General features: G+C 32.4%; 1 protein-coding gene across 4 annotated transcripts in view; it reads right to left on the bottom strand.

Moving 5' to 3' along the window:
- The window catches only part of LOC118191758 (Golgi-pH regulating cation channel), a 240,620-nt gene that overhangs the window by 85,100 nt on the left and 137,228 nt on the right, over nt 1-18,292 (bottom strand). For all 4 annotated transcript variants that reach the window (XM_085809783.1, XM_085809784.1, XM_085809785.1 and 1 more), the window contains one exon: nt 1,463-1,583. In XM_085809783.1, coding sequence (XP_085665909.1) covers nt 1,463-1,583 — 121 coding nt within the window. The remainder of the gene's footprint in view (nt 1-1,462; nt 1,584-18,292) is intronic.

Genomic DNA, 18,292 nt, shown 5'->3' with positions numbered 1-18,292 from the left:
AAAGTTTCAAATAATTTTGATTCATAATAATGCGTGTAGATATCAGCCAGAATCAGAATAAGTGGGATTGCTTTTCACCTAACAATATTAACAAAGCACTTAAAAAATTCTCATCTCAGCTCACCAAAAGGCACATTCTTGTTTTAGGAGATTATAAGAATTATGTTGTCATTCCTCTCTTTCCATCAATTAGCTACGAAATTGCAAGTATTTTACAGAAATTTAACTTTAAGGTCATTCATTCTCCTATCAAAAAATTCTGAGTTTCATACTTAAGGACACCATTCCAGATATTAATTCCTGGGGTATTTACTGGATTCCTTGCCAGTATGGTTTAATTTATATTGGTCAAACTAAGACAGCCTTAAAATTTTGCATTAAAGAACATAAGGCATATGCTAAGAAAAAGGCAACACAGAAGTCCTCTGTTGCCCAGCACTGTTGGTCTGAAAATAACACTTTTCATTTTTCTGCAATCAAAATCATTCAAAAAACATCTTCCATTGCTGAATTAGATTTTCTAGAGGCATTTCACATTCAAAAAAATCTTTCTGTTCTAGTTAACAGCCCTAATTTCAATTCATCTTGACCTTCAGCCTTTAAGGAAATTATGTTTTAGTTTTCTTGTTTCATCAATAGATGGTGTCAGTAGCTTAACTCCTGTATCACTATATCTGATCTCATTCATTTGCACTTTGGCAGCTGAGGATGGTCCTTCAATTAAACCATCGAAACTAGTCCTGTGAAAATTTACAAATATAACGCTGATTTTTGTTGTTTGACTTCTAAATTAATATTTGTCCGGTGTGTTATTTTACCTTAATCTTTAAACTTATTAGGTAATATTTTAAAGAAAAAGCTTTGGGGCAGTTTATTTCCCTTAACTGTCTCATCACGAATAAAAAAGCTAATGATATATTACAAAGAGCAGCTGATACTGCACCACAAAGGTGGAGAGAGACAACATATAGACATTATCATCAGACAACATATAGATAATACAATTAAAACATAATGGGAGACTGGATCAGTTGCTATAGTTAAAGTGATTTATAATACATGTGTGAACTCTGTAGTATTTCTGTGAAAGCTTCTTTATTCCCTAGTAAGAAAAAGGGAAATTTCTTAATTCTTGCATAGCCTGATTTGTATTAACCATCATGATAAATATACATACTCATTTCTCAACAATTATGTTTATGCATCTTTCCATCAATGTATCCAGTCAGAATTATCAAATATTTTATTTAAAAAATGGCATTACTCTATCTTGAAAAACAAAATTTTTGGTGTAATATTTATTAATATCTAATTTTCAAATTCTTTAGTTAAGGAGGGTGGGAGACTACACAGAGAGAAGAAAAAATTATGCCTGTTAACTAACGAAACACTTCAAGTCCTAATATTGATGGCAATACTTAACAGCTAATATTAATCACAAAGGATAACATTTCAGACTTACCCAGAAGTATTACAGCTCCAATCCAAAATTGAATACGAAGTAAGTCTCGCCACTGTAGTGCAGATAAAATCAGCCATGCAATAGCGTATATGACATACAAGCCACACATTATACCATAAAACTAAAACATAAAACAAATTTTAGGCGTGGAAAGTATTTTTAGACATAATTCAGAAATGATTTTTCCTAAAACAATGCATTCTAAGCAAAACTGTTAAAAAATAGTAACGGATCTTTATTATAAATTTATAAAATTTCAAAATAACTAAAAATATTTCAGCCTTCTCAATCATAAACTCTGACCATCCTCACACTGATAACATTCAGAACTTAATGTAGGGGTCTTCAATCCATGGCCTGCAGCCCACAAGTGGCCCAATGAAGACATTTTAGTGGCCCCCACATTTGCATTTGAAGAAAAATTGAAGAATTTTAAGAAATTTTGATTTCAAGAAAAATTGCCTTGTCTGCTTTTTGTCATAAATTCTTTTTTTTTCTTTTATTCTTCATATTTAAAACATTTTAATGACATGCGTGACATTATTTGAGATAAAATTTTCTGAAAATGACGAATTTTTCAGAAATTTCACTTTATCTTATGTAATTTAAGGAATAAAAAAATTGACTACGTACAAAATCTTAATTCCACAAAAAGAGTAGATTCTTATCTCTAACAGGTTTGCAACAAATGTCAGTATTTCATCAATACCTCGCCAAAGGTGACTTTGAGCGTGCCGCTACTATAGAGGGGAGGGGGAATAAATTAACAGAATTCCATTTCTCCTAATGTTGCAATCACATGTCAAAGGGAACAATGATCATAAACATCCTGTTTGATTTGGTGACAAGCAGATTTCAAGCTAGATTACTCACGCTCATTCCACATTCTAAAATTCAGAAGCATTTATGGTCTTTGAATGAGTATACAATCACAAGCCATGATAACAAAAAACGAAAAGTTGAAGGAAAAGTGCGATGTTTTCAAGAAAAGTGGTCAAATCGTTATTTTATTTATTTTTTTTTTTGTTGTACATAAGGGTAAGGCAGTTTGCCTTATTTGCAATGACAGTGTAGCTGTGTTGAAGGAATACAACATTAAGAGACATTATGATACTAAGCACAGTGAGAATTATTCTGCATTGCAAGGTCATTTTTGAAGTGATAAGGCAAGTGAATTAAAATCAAAACAAAATTTTCAGCAGTCTTTCTTCACCACAGTGAATAAAGAATCTGAAAATAGTATTTGTGTTAGTTACATGATAGCAGAAAAAATTGCTAAGTGTGGAAAACCCTTTGCTGATGGAGAATTTGTAAAAGAATGTCTTCAGAACACAGTTGATGTGCTTTGTCCATCACAAGCTCAAGCATATTGAATATTAGTTTATCTGGTGTGACAGTAGTGAGACGCATAGAGCATCCTGCAACAGATATATTCAGTAAATTTAAATACAAATGCAAAAATTTTGGAGTTTTATTCTGTAGCGATGGATGAATCAACAGATGCAACAGATACTGCACAAGTAGCCCTTTTTATTCATGGCACTGATACTGACTACACAATTATAGAGGAATTAGCCAGTGTCATTGCACTTAAAGGTACAACACGAGGAACAGATTTGTATTCGAATGTGACCCAAATTTTGGATAAATGTGAATTAGACTTCAGTAATATATCTGCTATAACTATGGGAGGTGCTATATCTACGATTGGAGAGAAAATAGGAGTAAGAACATTATTCAAATTTGATGTGAAGGCAAGTGGAAGTAATACTTTGGTAACTTTCCACTGCATCATCCACAAAGAAAATTTGTGCAAGAAGTCCTTCTCAAACTTTGAACATGAATGTTGTTGTAAAAGGTGGTTAATTTCATTCAGTCTAAAGGACTTAATCACAGGCAATTTCAACAGTTCTTGAGTGATATGGAAGCTGAATATGGTGATGTTGTGTATCACACGGTGACAATACTTTCTGAAACTTAAATTATTAATAACTTAATTTGTAATCAGCAGAGTTCATAGAAACAGTGGAAGTGCAGGTGTTAAGACTTTGATTAATATAAAATTAACAATATATGGACAGAAAATTTTACCTTCTTGAATTTTTAAAATTATTTTACAAGATGAACTTGAAGAAATTACAACAGCAAATGTAGCAGAAATAATAATAATGTGACAATTAATATTACAGTACAGTCAAAAAACTTTAATTCGGACTCGTCGGAACTTCGATGATTTCGGATTATCGTTTTTTCCGGATTATAGAGCATCAGTTTCAATCTGGTAAGATGGCATGCAGAAATTATAAAATTAAAACTATGAAACCGTAATTTCTGAGATAAAGAGCAATTACAATCTAAAGGGTATCAAAATTTACACACACACACAAAAAAAAAAAGCTTAATATATATTTTTTACTTTATTAAACATTTCTTTCAACGTGCGCGTTCGTAAAGCGTACATTACGCATAGTCGAAATTAGAAAATTGCAACCAGAAAACTATTTGATGTATATTTGTGATATTTATAATGACGAGGAATTTTATTTAAATCATATCAAAGACGGTGTACATCAAGATGAAATACTTACTATATTTAGTAAGGAATTATAAGCCGAATAAAATAAAAACATCTGCTCTGAAGATAAGGATAGTGCTGACAGATCAACTTCCAGTTCATTGCGCACCGCAATGTGACAATTTTAAATGAGTAACAGGCAAAATGACAGCATCACGTGCAAAGCAAGTAAAATGAACTTTTCTATTATAAAAAGAATGCATCAAAATGTTTTATTTTTTTCCTCTGTATTGTCTTATCTTTATCTGTTTTCAGATACATTGTGTAAAAACATTTGGTAATTGTAAAATTATTATAATAACTTAAAGAAATATCAAAACTGCTAAATTTTTCGGCTACTCCCTGCTGCAGGTCTCGCAACCCACAGTTCAAGAAATGCTGTGCTAGAGCATGTAAAATTACTGCAACTTTAGCACATAAAATCACTTCACAAATTTACGTAGTATGTGATCACTACTTGGCAGAAGTAGCTTCTGACGGAGAAATAAAACCTATTTTCCTCTTCCACTGAAAGTTGTCCCACTATTAGACATAGTGGCAGCCCATATTACAAATTCTTCAGCTCCCTCCTGATTTTCTATTTTAACATAAATTGCATGATCTATGTTAAAATAGAAAAGGTTGGTTTGACAAACTTTGATAAAATTTCTTTAAACAGATCTCTAATCATTGATCGTAAAACGTAATTTAATTGAATTTTGCAATTCTACAAAAAAAGGAAAAAGCTTTGTTAAGGTTCAAAGACAAAAACATAAACATTCGTTCTTCACAAGATAAACTTACAGTAATCAGAAAATGTTTCAATTGTCAAGCATTTTTAGTCCAAAGGGACTATTGTTCCTGAAGGACTATTGTTTTCCTTTTGCGACTTTGCATTGAAAACTTTAAAAAGCTGTTTCACTATTCAAATTGTTGCCACCAAATACTATTGCACTGTATTATATTTGAAGAAATTAAATAATGAAGAATCTGCATAAATGTATGTTTTTCGCATTGTGATAAAACCTAGAGCCATCCAATTTTGAATAATGTAATCCTATTGCAAATATGGGCATCTGAAAGATCAAATTTGAAATTTGTTTCATTATCGATTTCATATTTTGTAAAACCTTAATGAATTTTTTATTAACAAACTCAGCGATTTAAAAGCGAGCAATGACAACACTCTACAGGGGGGGGGGAGAACCTTTTTATCTCCAGTGCGCGGAACTCTGTAATGGAATTACTAAAGATATGCTCATCTTAAAATTATTTTGAGACATTGCTGTTGAACTGAATTTTATGGTTTAAGTGCAAAAAACATGATATTTAATAAATAAAGGTAACACATAAAACTTATCACCTGCTTATGTTTCGCAGCATTATTTTCAGAACTGCCTATTAAATTGCTCGGAGGTACATAAATTATTTTTCTCAAACCTATGTTTAACAGTGTGGAAGTTGTAAATATATCTCCATTTACTTTAGGTATTTGATAACTTTCCGACCTTTTTACCTTAATTCTAGAAGCGTTTTCTTCTTCTTTAAAAAATGTAAGAAGTGTAAGAAGATAAATATTTCTATAAAGGTAATCAGTACATACATACATTTTATTTATTTATTTATTTTTTATATAATTTCAGTATTATGCAGCTGTTGAAATTTTTTCAATTTTTTCTTCCTTTTAGAACTCTTTTCAGGATCATAATAAATATCAATGTGTTCATTCACATTTATTGGTAAAGAAGGTGCCGTTTTTTCAACTGCTAAATGTAAGAGATGACAGGTGCACCTCATAATTTGAAAATCTGGATTATTTAAATTTTTTTTAAGATTCCTGCAACACCAATCTTGAAGCCTACCGTTACTGGTGCAATGTTGGCAGTAAGTGCTAAGCAATTATTCAGAGGAATTAATGAAGATTTAATAATTAGCTGAGCGATATTAAAGCCCGTCCAACATCCTTCTACAATGAGAAATAACAATCAATTTCTGAAGGATTATAAAAAGAAACAATTGGATACAGTTTTGCACTAGTTATTTTTGCCTTTAACCATACAGAGGTAGAATGGAGATATTTTAACACATTAGCTGCTGTTGTGTTGACGCAACAGTCAAAATAAATTCGTATAACTACCTAAGATATTTTACACCAGCAGATGATTTTGTGTCTGGAATATCATGAAGATTATTTCTGTAAAAAAATATTTGCCTTCAACAATCATTTTGTTTATAATAATTAATCTCATACTTTAAGCAACACTTTCAACCGGGTATTTTTGCCGAAATTACTATTTAACGAAAGAATTGCCGTCTTTACGAGTTATCTATTTTTCATCAAGGTCACCGCTTATCAGAACATTACATCAATCAGATGTTTATATTTGCGTTGGGAAGGAAAGAAAATCAGGTATTGTGCTGGCACAACGTCAGCAGGAAATGGGTAATTGCCTTTTTTACGCATTCATTTTGATGTTCTGGTTCATGTTCTGGCTGCTTTAAAATGCATAGAATGAGGTATCTTACATTAGAAGAAGCCCTTCAAAGATTTTTTTATGAAGAAACAGATGATGATAATGTTAATAAAAACCAGAATGAAACTGATATTGTTGTTGTTCCCACAGAAATAGCAGAAGCTAGTGATGAAGAAGGGAATGACAAAGTTTTAAGCAAAGATAATTATATTTTACCTTATCATATGGCTGGGGAAGTTGAAATTCACGTTAAGAAGTAAGATTCAGTCTTCTAAAAGTAAAAGTAGTCATACGAGAAAGTTTAAAAACCAGAAAACTTAAAACTTGAAATGGATAAAAAAGGAACTGTCAGTTATGTCTCAGAAAGAAAATAAAGAAAGAGATAGAAGATAAACTATAGAAGACAAAATACAAGGTAAAACTAGTAGAGAGATTTTCAATTTTCTTTTTGGTTCAGACATTTACTCTCTTCTCGTTGAACAGACAAATATATACGCTCAGCAAAACAAATCACCCAGAATTTATTGCATCTGAAGCCTATATGAGAAGATTTATTGGAATATTATTGCTTACGGGATATCATTCTTTACCTCAAGAAGAAATGTATTGGTCTCTTGAAAAGGACATTTCTGTTCCTATTGTATGAGAATCGATGCCGCCTTTGCAGTACAGGAATATAAAGCAGAATTTATATTTTGCTGACTATAGTCAAATTGACAATACTGATCAATTATATAAGTTGAGACCGTATCTAAATTTAATAAGAAATTCCAACAATTTGGTATATTTTCCCACAATCTGAGTATTGAAGAGGCAAACATTCAGCAATGATGTCCATGTTTCATTTTGATATTTATTCAGGTAAGTCGACAGCTTTAAAGTTACCAGAATATGAAGAATTTGGGCTTGGAGAAAGTGTGGTGATAAAAATGCTCAGTGATGTTGAAACTCCTGCCAAGCATGCTATTTATTTTGATAACTTTTTTACATAATTTCAGCTTCTCTGTCATCTGAAAAATAACGGTTTCAGCGCTACAGGAACAATTTAGGAAAACCGCATACAAATGTGTTCACTAGAAACTGTGAAATGTGTCCATAAGAAAGATAGAACTTATTATGATTTACAGTATGAAGACAAAAACAAAATAATTTTTGTCCGATGGAACGACAATTCCGTTGTAACTGTTTGCTGAAGATTTGGAAACATTCAGCCCATAAAAAATTTTTCCCGTTATTCTAAAACACAAAGAAAAAGGGTTTTATATCTCAGCCTCATCTTATTGAACAATACCATGACAAAATGGGTGGAGTCGATTTATGTCACAATTTAGTAACTAATTACGGAATGCAAAATGTTCCTGGCAAAAAATTGTGCTGGCTAACATTTACTAATTACATTGATGTAGCCTTCATAATTGCATGGAAAATATCACAACTTTCTACTACTGGAAATAAAAAGTCTCTTTTAGATTTCAGAAGCGAGATTGCATTATTTCTTTTGCAAACTCCTATTGAGAGTGTAGAATTAGCCAGTTGCATTATTTCTTTTGCAAACTCCTATTGAGAGTGTAGAATTAGCCAGAAATAGATCCACAACAGGAAGACCTAGTAAATTCAGTATTCAAACACCACTGCATGGAGATGGTAGGCATTTTATTGTAAAGTCCGATGACAACAAAAGACTTCGTTGTAAAGAGTGACATAGCCAAACTATTCATAGATGCAAAGTTTGTAATGTAGCTTTATATCATGATTGTAGTGAAGATTTTCATGCTTGAATCTTTCAATTGAAATAATCTGTATTTGTAAAAGAAATATAATGTATATTTTAATGTTAAATTAATTACAAGTAAAGTGATTTGTAGATTTATAAAATGTTATACAGCTAAAAGGTAATCTAGTGCTCCACTCAAAGGAAGCATCGCACAAGTACAACCCCACTCACTAAACATCAGTAGTCTTATTTCGCTGATGTTGCGTGAACACAACACTCGTTTTCTCCACAGGTAAGAGCATTTTCCTTATTTTCTATGAAAATTTATGTTATAAATGCTTAATTTAATATTTGTTATTATTTTCATGAGAATAGGATCATTCCTTGTAGTTTTGGCAGTTAATGAGTTAATGCAATCCGTAACTGAAGATTTATTTTTCATACCCATTTCTTTAGAAATTTCAACCATTTCTGCCCTTGCACTACAGTATTTTTTAGCGATTTTGCTATTGGGAGACATTTTTCTAAATAAAACCGTAGAATAATCCGAAGCATTTAGCAAAAGGTTGTACTACTATAGAAAGGCCACAAAATAGGCATTCAAAGGACAGGAATATGAAAAAATAAAAACAGCATGACTTTAAAAAAAAAGTCTGATTTTGTGTCATAATATGCAATAATATCTTAGAATAACACTGTATAGTATAAATCTAATGTATACCCTAAGCTGAGATTTCGTGACATAAAATTGTAATTATGATTATCGTGATTATAGCAAAGCCTCGAGGGTTATCTGCCTACCACGACATAAAAAACTGTAAAAAAGGTTAGCTTTAAATATGTTCTTGGCCCATAGATGGCGCCACTGTTTTTATATTCTTCTATAACTGTGCACTCCAATAAAACTTCACTTGTGTTCCAAACTCCCAACAGGTATGTTGTGTATTATTTATTCTCATGCATGCAAGTTACCACTCTCTGCTATATTGAGTTTCTAATAGGTTATGGGCCCAGGCCAGATTAAGAAATGAGGATAAATAATCTAGTGTCTAGTTAAGTTAGTTTGTTTATTTAATTCTATTTGTAAATTTTTAGAATTACTTTAACCAGAATTGACCACATGGTTATGTTAGGGTTAGCCATAGCACATGGTTGCAAAAGCTTAACTAGTACAAATATTTTTGACTGTTAATTATTTGGGCAAATGTTTCTTTGAGAATAAAATTAATTCAATAGAAAATTTGTTTGAATTTATCTCAAATTATAATTTTTTTTGTCTCTTGTTGATTAAAATTAAAAAAAGAAAAATGCCAGGGGGAGAAGGTTCATTTAGTCATAAACAATTGAGTGGAAGGGAAAATTACATGGATTGGAAATTTTCCATGAAAATGTATCTTATTAAATTAGATTTATGGGCTTATGTAGAGGGTACAAAAGAAGATCCAGTAAAGGATACCAAAGCTTTGTCATATATAGTTGAAGGGGTAAGTGAAATTATTTTCAATGATATAAGGGATTTAACAAGTGGAAAGGAAGCTTGGAAAGTATTAGCTGAAACATATGAGGATAAGGGAATCACAAGAAAGGTTTCAATAATTAAAACATTAGTGAACACCCGTTATACTGATTGTAAGGATATGTCTGACTATTTACATAGGGTCATTTCATCTTATCAGCAGTTAAAATCTACTGGTGTTAAACCTGATGAAGAATTAATTGCAGGAATAATTTTAGCTAATTTACCTGATAGGTTTGAACCTCTTATAATGGCTTTGAAAAATTGTGAGGCAATAACAGTTGACAATGTTAAAAATCGCTTGTTAGCTAAAGATTCAAAACCCCTAGTCAATGAAAGTAAGGAATACGCATTTGTTAATAAAAATATCGGAAGCAAAAGGTACTTTAAAGGAAAATGTTTTAAATGCAATTTGTTTGGCCACAAAAGCTCTGATTGTCAGAAGTCACCTCTCAAAAAGGATAGATATAATGAAAACAAGTTTAACAAAAAGTCTAATGTTGGATTAAAACATAAAAAAGGGGAAGAAGCTTATGTAGTGGAAATTAGTGTAGCTAATTCTAATCCACATCCCAATATTTGGTACATGGATTCTTGTGCTTCTTACCACATGACTCCACATAAAGAATTATTAGATGATTATCAGGATGCTAGTATTCATCAAATAAAAACAGGAAGTTCAGTAATAGAAGTAGAGGGTAAGGGTAAAATAACTTTCCTCTTATCTAGAAATAAAAAAAGGGAGTCTGTAACTTTTAGTAATGTTTTACACGTTCCAAAGTTAACAGCCAATTTGCTGTCCATTAAGTATTTAAATAAAGTATTTGGAATGGTTAGTACTTTTACAAGTGAAAGATGTTTTGTGTATGATGGTAAACATTTAGTTGCTACTGGAACAGGTATGGGAGATAATTTGTATTCTCTTGATTTATGTAATGAGTGGGCTTTAATTACTGATAAAAATATTTCAAATGAATTATTACACAAAAGAGTGGGCCATTTAAGTGAAGGAGGAATGACCAGATTAAAAGATATGGTCGAAGGTTTTACATTTAACGGAAAATTGTTAAATTGTGTGTCATGCATTAAAGGCAAAATGCATAGACAACCATTTCCCAAGGGAAAAGCTAAGCGTGCAAAAGAGTTATTAGGCATAGTACATAGTGACCTGTGTGGGCCTATGAATGTTACATCAATTGGTGGTTCTCGCTACTTTATTAGTTTTATTGATGATTTGTCGCGAATGACTTTTGTTTATTTTTTGAAAAATAAATCTGAAGTTTTTGAAAAATTCAAAATATTTCAAGCATTTGTGGAAAGGCAAACTGGCAAATCAATCAAAATCTTACACTCAGATAATGGTACTGAGTATGTAAACAATGAGATGGATAACTATTTAGCATCAAATGGAATTCAGCATCAAAAATCTATTCCATTTACACCAGAGCAAATGGGTGTAGCTGAACGTAGTAACAGAACTCTTGTAGAGCGAGCACGATCAATGTTGGTGGATGCTCACCTTGATCAAAATTATTGGGCTGAAGCAGTGCAAGCTGCAAATCACTGTAAAAATATATCTCCAACTATTGCAGTTGCAGGTATGACCCCTTATGAAAAATGGTATGGGGATAAGCCAAATTTAGAATACTTGAGAGTATTTGGATATCGTGCATTTGCTCACATTCCAAAGCAAAAACGTAAAAAGTGGGATATAAAAGCAAATGAATTAATGCTTGTTGGGTACTGTCAGGAGAGAAAAGGCTATCGATTAATAGATCCCAAAACTTATGAAATAATAAATGCACGAGATGTACAATTTTTGGAAAATGAAATGTACTACAAAAAGGCAAGTAATATGCCAAAATTCTATGATGAATCCTCATTCAGTGGGAGCGTGATTACGACATTTTCAGATACTGAGAATGCAATAGCTGATAATCAGAACGGTGAATTGGAAGGGATTGTTAATGATAATACTCAGTCTGATCATGAATTAGTTAATGCTAGTGTTAAATCTAATCACGATGAACATAATACTGCTCAAAATGATAGCCATGATAACAGTAGTGTAGTTGATGAGCTACCTACATTGACTAGAAACAGAAAACTTAGATTCCCAAATAGTTATACGGACTATGACACACACGGGATGCCAGAAATGCCAATGCCAAATTTAGATCGAATGTGCTTTGTTAAAGCTATGGCAGCAGCAACAAATGATGTGTATTCTGAACCGAAAACCATTGATGAAGCATTAAGGGGCAATGATGCAAACCATTGGAAGGATTCTATATGGGAGACTATATTAGGCCATATTAAAAACAAAACATGGGAAATAACAGATAAACCTTATGATAAGAACATTTTAGATTGTAAATGGGTTTTCAAAATTAAATGTAATTCAGTAGGCAAGATTGAAAGATATAAAACACGTTTAGTTGCTAAGGGCTATTCTCAGATTGAGGGAATAGATTATACTGAAACATTTGCACCAGTTGTCCGATACGTAACATTAAGAGTTTTATTAGCTTATGCAGCTATATATGATTGGGAAATTGACCAAATGGATGCTGTAATGGCTTTTGTACAGGGAACTCTAAATGAAGACATTTATATGAAAATTCCAGACGGTTTCAGTGAATTTTACAAGCAAAACTTAAAGGGAAAGGTCTTAAAATTAAACAAAGCATTAGATGGTTTAAAGCAGAGTGGTAGACTATGGTACCAACTGTTAGAAAAGGGTTTAATAGAAATGGGACTGAGGCAAAGTTCTTTTGATAGTTGTGTCTATATTAAAATAAATGAAAATAAAGATCTTGTTATTGTTACTATTTATGTTGATGACTTACTCATTTTTAGTAATAACATAGAACTTAAAAACTGGGTAAAACAACAACTTAAAGAAAAATTTGAAATGAAAGACTTGGGACCAGCAAATTATTGCTTAGGAATTAAAATTGAACGAGATAGAACTAAAGGGTCCATTAGCCTTAGTCAAACTCAGTATGTAGAGAGTATGCTTTGCAAATATAATATGCATGAATCTCATGGTGTAAAAACACCATTAGACCAAAATCAAGTGTTATCTAAACTGCAGATACCAACTAGTAAGGAACAAAAGCTACTTGTTCCTTATCAGGCTGCCATTGGGAGTCTTCTTTATGCAGCTCAAGCAACACGGCCAGATATAACTTATGCTGTGAATTTCCTTAGCCAGTTCTCCAATAATCCGGCAAGGGTTCACTGGAATGCTGTCAAGCGCATCATGCGGTATCTTCGAGCCACTACAGATGCTACATTGTCTTTTTCAAAGGACCATAGTGCTGATGTCCTTGGTTACAGCGACTCAAACTATGGAGGTGATGCTGGGGATCGACGATCAACCACTGGATATGTTTTCCTCATCGGAGGTGGTGCAGTGTCATGGTGTAGTAAGCGTCAACGAACCATTGCAACTAGTACAACAGAAGCCGAATATATGGCTCTTTCTGCAGCTACTAAAGAAGCCATATGGCTCAACAAAATTGTTAAAGAACTTGGGATTATTACTGCAAAGCCAGTATTATTATACTGCGATAACAACGGTGCTATTTATCTCAGCAAAAATAGTGTGTATCATGGTAGATCAAAGCATATTGATATACAACATCATTTCATGCGAGAAGCTGTGAAACTTCAGCACATTGACATACAATATAAGACTACTAATGATATGATTGCAGACTTTTTGACAAAAATTGTAAACAGTGCAAAACATGAAATGTCTGCAAAAATGATGGGTTTAAAATGAAGACCAATGTAATTTAATGTTTTATTATATGTATGTGTGCTGATCTAATTTCTCATTGTATTTAATTAGGATGATATTTAAACCTAAAGTGGGAGTGTAAAAAAGGTTAGCTTTAAATATGTTCTTGGCCCATAGATGGCGCCACTGTTTTTATATTCTATAACTGTGCACTTCAATAAAACTTCACTTGTGTTCCAAACTCCCAACAGGTATGTTGTGTATTATTTATTCTCATGCATGCAAGTTACCACTCTCTGCTATATTGAGTTTCTAATAAAAACACACAGTGAATTTTATTGAACAGCTAACTGGAAAAGGAGATATGTAAAACAGACCTTTTTTCTTTTCTTTTTTTTTGACTGACTATGTTCAGTCTCACTTCCCTGATATATAAACTGCAAAATGTAGAAAATGTCTCTAGAGGGCAATGCTGTGCAACAAGGGGAAAACCGAGAGTGTGTTCTCGCTTTGGAGAAGAGAGTGTTCCTGCCTTTGCGGTGAAAGTGTTAAAATAATTACAGAGATGTGATATAAAAGCTACAGTCCTAACTTTATAAGTGTTTTCGAGTTATTGCAGAAGTTGTGATTTATAAGATGATCTTTCATGGGCCATCGAGCCAGAATTAGAAACAAATCAGCGACATCTAAATAGTGAATTCGTGAAAACGAAAGTGTGCTCCTCTTCTGAAGCGATTGTGTTGTGTAACCTGTGTTCATAATAATAGAAGAAAAAATTAATTTTTTAAAACATGAAAGAGCTACCCTAAACGGTAAAATCACCTGTTTAGGAACCTTTGTAGAATCGGTGTTTGAACCGATAAATGAACATATTATAACCAAATTAGAAACTGTATGCACCCTGAAAGAATGTACAGTGGTGGCCAAAATTGTGGACACTTTTGGAAATTTTTATGTGTTTGAACTTCGTATGCTTAAAGAAAATGTTACGTTTCGCAAAATGCAAACTTGTATATAATTATTTTAAAGAGAATTTATTACTAAATTCAATACAAAACACAAAATTCAATTATTTGCAATACAAAAAATGTTATATGTACTTTAATATAAATATAAAACACAGTTATGAAGTGGTTTGTAATGTCTAGCTTTCCTGGCCAATCACTGTTCTTGTTCTGAGAACCAATCAAATGTTAGTAACTGAGAGTAGAAGCTGACATCATGTTTGAAACAATTCATTATTTTGCTTTGTTCTGTAGAAGGAGGACCTGTTTCTTATACACTGCAATTACAAGTAGGAATTTTTGTAAAAATTTTTAATATTTAGTCAAGAAGCAATGACATCAAATAAAAGAGTAGATTGGACACCTAGAAAGAGATGTAATATTATTGTGTTACAAGAAAGTGGTCTTTCCTATGCTGAAATTGCAAGACAGGTGGGTGATTCAGTGACTACATCTGGAGTCCGAAAGTTTTGTTTACGATATCAGGAGACAACTTCAATAAAAAACAAAGAAGGAGAAGGCCGAAAAAGGTGCACCACATCTATTGATGACAGAAGAATAAAAAGACTAAGCCTCCAAGACAGAAAAATGATCAGCGGCCATCAGAAGTGATCTGAATGATGCTGGCGTTTCTGTCAGTTCAAGAACAATCAGAAGAACATTAACAGATGTTGGAATGAGAGGTAGAATTCCACGAAAAAAGCCTTAATTTTCAGCAACGAAAAAAAGACTACAGTGGGCAAAGAAACACATTAATTGGACAGATGATCAGTGGTCACAAGTTATATGGAGTGATGAAACTAAGATATAGTTATTCGGTAGTGATGGGCAAAAATATGTAAGATGTAGAATAGGAGAAGAGCTACATCCTGACTGCATTCAAGCAACTGTGAAGAACCCAGTTAGTGTTATGATTTCTTCATGCATGTCAGCAGATGGTATTGGTCGCCTTCATGTCATCGATGGGACACTGAATGCCAGAAAATACATTGACACTATTCTAGAACCAAAACTTCTACCTTCCCTCAGAGATCTCTTTCCCAACAATGCTTCGTTTATTTTTCAGCTGGATTCTGCTCCTTGCCACATGGCCAAAATATCGAAAGAGTGGTTTTGTACAAAGAGCATTAAATTGTTGCCATGGCCAGGAAACAGTCCTGATCTCAATCCTATCGAAAATTTGTGGCACCGTTTGAAAACTCTTGTCCGAATGAGGTGCCCATTAAATAAAAGGGAACTAATTGAGGCTATAATTGTTTCCTGGCATCATGTAATAACGAAAGAAGAGCTTAAAACTCTTGTCAGCTGAATGAAACGTCGATGTGAAGCTATAATCAAAAATAAAGGGTACCCTACTAAGTACTGATAACTCACTGCAATCATCACTATCTAATGTATATCGATAACTATTATCGTTTAACTTTTTTTGTATTGCAAATAATTGAATTTTGTGTCTTGTATTCAATTCAGTAATAAATTCTCTTTAAAATGATATATACAAGTTCGCATTTTGTGAAATGTAACATTTTCTATAAGCATACAAAGTTCAAAAACATAAAAATTTCCAAAAGTGTCCACAATTTTTGCCATCACTGTATAGCTGAATTACAAAAGGATTACTTCAAATTGCCTATAAAAGTGGATATTAGTGAAGCAGAATCGGATTTAGAAGAGATGGAGATTTGTCTGGAAAAAATTGAAGTACGATTAAAAACATTCTTACGTAAATTAAATGTGAAACTTTCTGTGAAAAGTACTGAAAATGAACAAGTTAAAATAATAATAAGTGTTAATAATTGATCTAAAATAGCCCCAGATGTAAAGCTCCCAAAATTGAGTTTACCTACATTTACTGGTAATGTTTTTGAATGGATAACATTTAATGATCTATTCAGTGCTGCTGTGCATAACAAAAATAATTTGTCAAAAGGACAAAAACTTCAATATTTATTATCAGCCCTTAAAGACGATGCACTCCGAGTCGTAAAATCAATCTCAGTTTCGAATCAAAATTATGAAGCTGCTTGGTCACTCCTAGAAGAAAGATTTTCAAATCATCGAGAACAGCTGTATGCCCACATTAAGAGATTTATGTTAATTCCACCTATTCAGAGTGACTATGCTAGTGCTTTACTACATTTAGTTGACATTACCATTTGAATGTACAAGAGCATTAGAAATTTTAGAACACAAAATTGATGGGTTTGCTGATATAATGTTTGCATATGTTTGTTACAAAAATTAGATGCTTCAACAAAATTATGGTTTGAATGCGAATTTGGTAAGAAAAATGTTACCAAATTGAATGACTTAACTGAATTTCTAAAAAATCCTGCAAGAACTTTAGAAGCGTCTAGAGTTTCTAAGAACACTAACCAAAAGCATTGTTCTAAAAGTACTGTATTGTTGATTAAAATCAAATCATCTATGTGTAAATTCTGTTTGGATAATCATATTATATATAAATGTCCTAAATTTCAACATATATCAGTAAATTGTAAGTTTGAATTTTTAAAAAAAACAAGGATTGTGTTTTAACTGCTTTCTAAACCATAGTGTAAAACAGTGTTCTTCAAAATTTTTGTGTCGTAAGTGTGGTAAAAAACATAACACCCTGATTCACTTTGAGAAAAGAAATAATAATTCATCCCATGGTGTACATTCTCAAAAAGCATCTTTCGCCCCAAATAATGCTAGTGAAATAAGCATTTCAAGCAAATTAAATCCGGTCGTGATTACTTTCAAAACTAAAAATGCGATTCCTAATATAAATCAGTTATGTGTCGTAACGAGTTATGAATGTGAACATAAATCCTTCTCGGTGCCAGAGCAAAGGTTTCCTTTTCAAGGACGAAAAACTTACACGCTTTTCTCTACTGCTGTAATTAAGGTTCGAATATAAAACGGAGAAATAATAAACATTTTAGCAATTCTTGATGTAGGCAGTCAAGTCAGCCTAATTTGAAGGGAAATCACAGATATGTTACAAATAAAAAAACAAGCAATAAATGCTATTATATCTGGCCTGAAAAATTCGATTCTAACTGTTAAAAGTAAGCTAACAACATCAGTGGAAAATTCAAAGGGAGACTTTAAAAGAAATGTTGAATTTTTAATTGTAGATAGATAATATTAGTGATATTACTCTTTCGACATGTGTAACATATATACGAGCAAGTTTCCCTTAGAAAGTCTTCCACGAAGGCATCCCTCCCTTTAGGCAGATAGCCATTGTGAGCTTTGCCATAATTGAATAATCCAATCTAATCCTTACTCTTTCGAAGCAATTGGAGGTTAAGAAAATTTGCTTTTCAACAAATATTTGTTATGCTGACCCCAATTTTTATAAATCAACCAAGATCGATGCTCTTCTAGGAGCTGATATTTTACCTGCTGCTCAAACCAAGTCAAATAAAATTACAAGAGGAATCTAACATGTTACAAGAGACAGTGTTTGGTTGGATGGTGAGTGGGTCTGTGAATTTAACTAAACAAAAGCGTTATCATTGTGGATTAGTAAACAATTTCGAAGATTTAGATAATCAATTAACAAAATTCTGGGAGTTCGAATCTCTTGGTATAAAAGATACCGAATTGAGAAAGGAGGCACTAGAGATGTTCAATGAAACAGTTTGTTTTAAAGATGGACGATATGAGGTTGAGTTACCTTAGAAGAAAAATTGGCAGAAACTTGAAGACAATTATGATGTTGCAATTATAATGTGATATCTTTAATAATTATTTGAGCGAGGGAATTATTGAGAAAGTGATGAGTCCTGTTAAGGAAGTAAATAAACCTTTATATTACTTACCCCACCAT

Source organism: Stegodyphus dumicola, chromosome X2 (assembly GCF_044657685.1).
Source record: "Stegodyphus dumicola isolate Sdum_Otavi_A_Nest chromosome X2, ASM4465768v1".
NCBI lineage: Eukaryota > Metazoa > Arthropoda > Arachnida > Araneae > Eresidae > Stegodyphus > Stegodyphus dumicola.
Note: the sequence above shows the minus strand (reverse complement) of the source record. Positions and strands in the feature narration are given on the sequence as shown.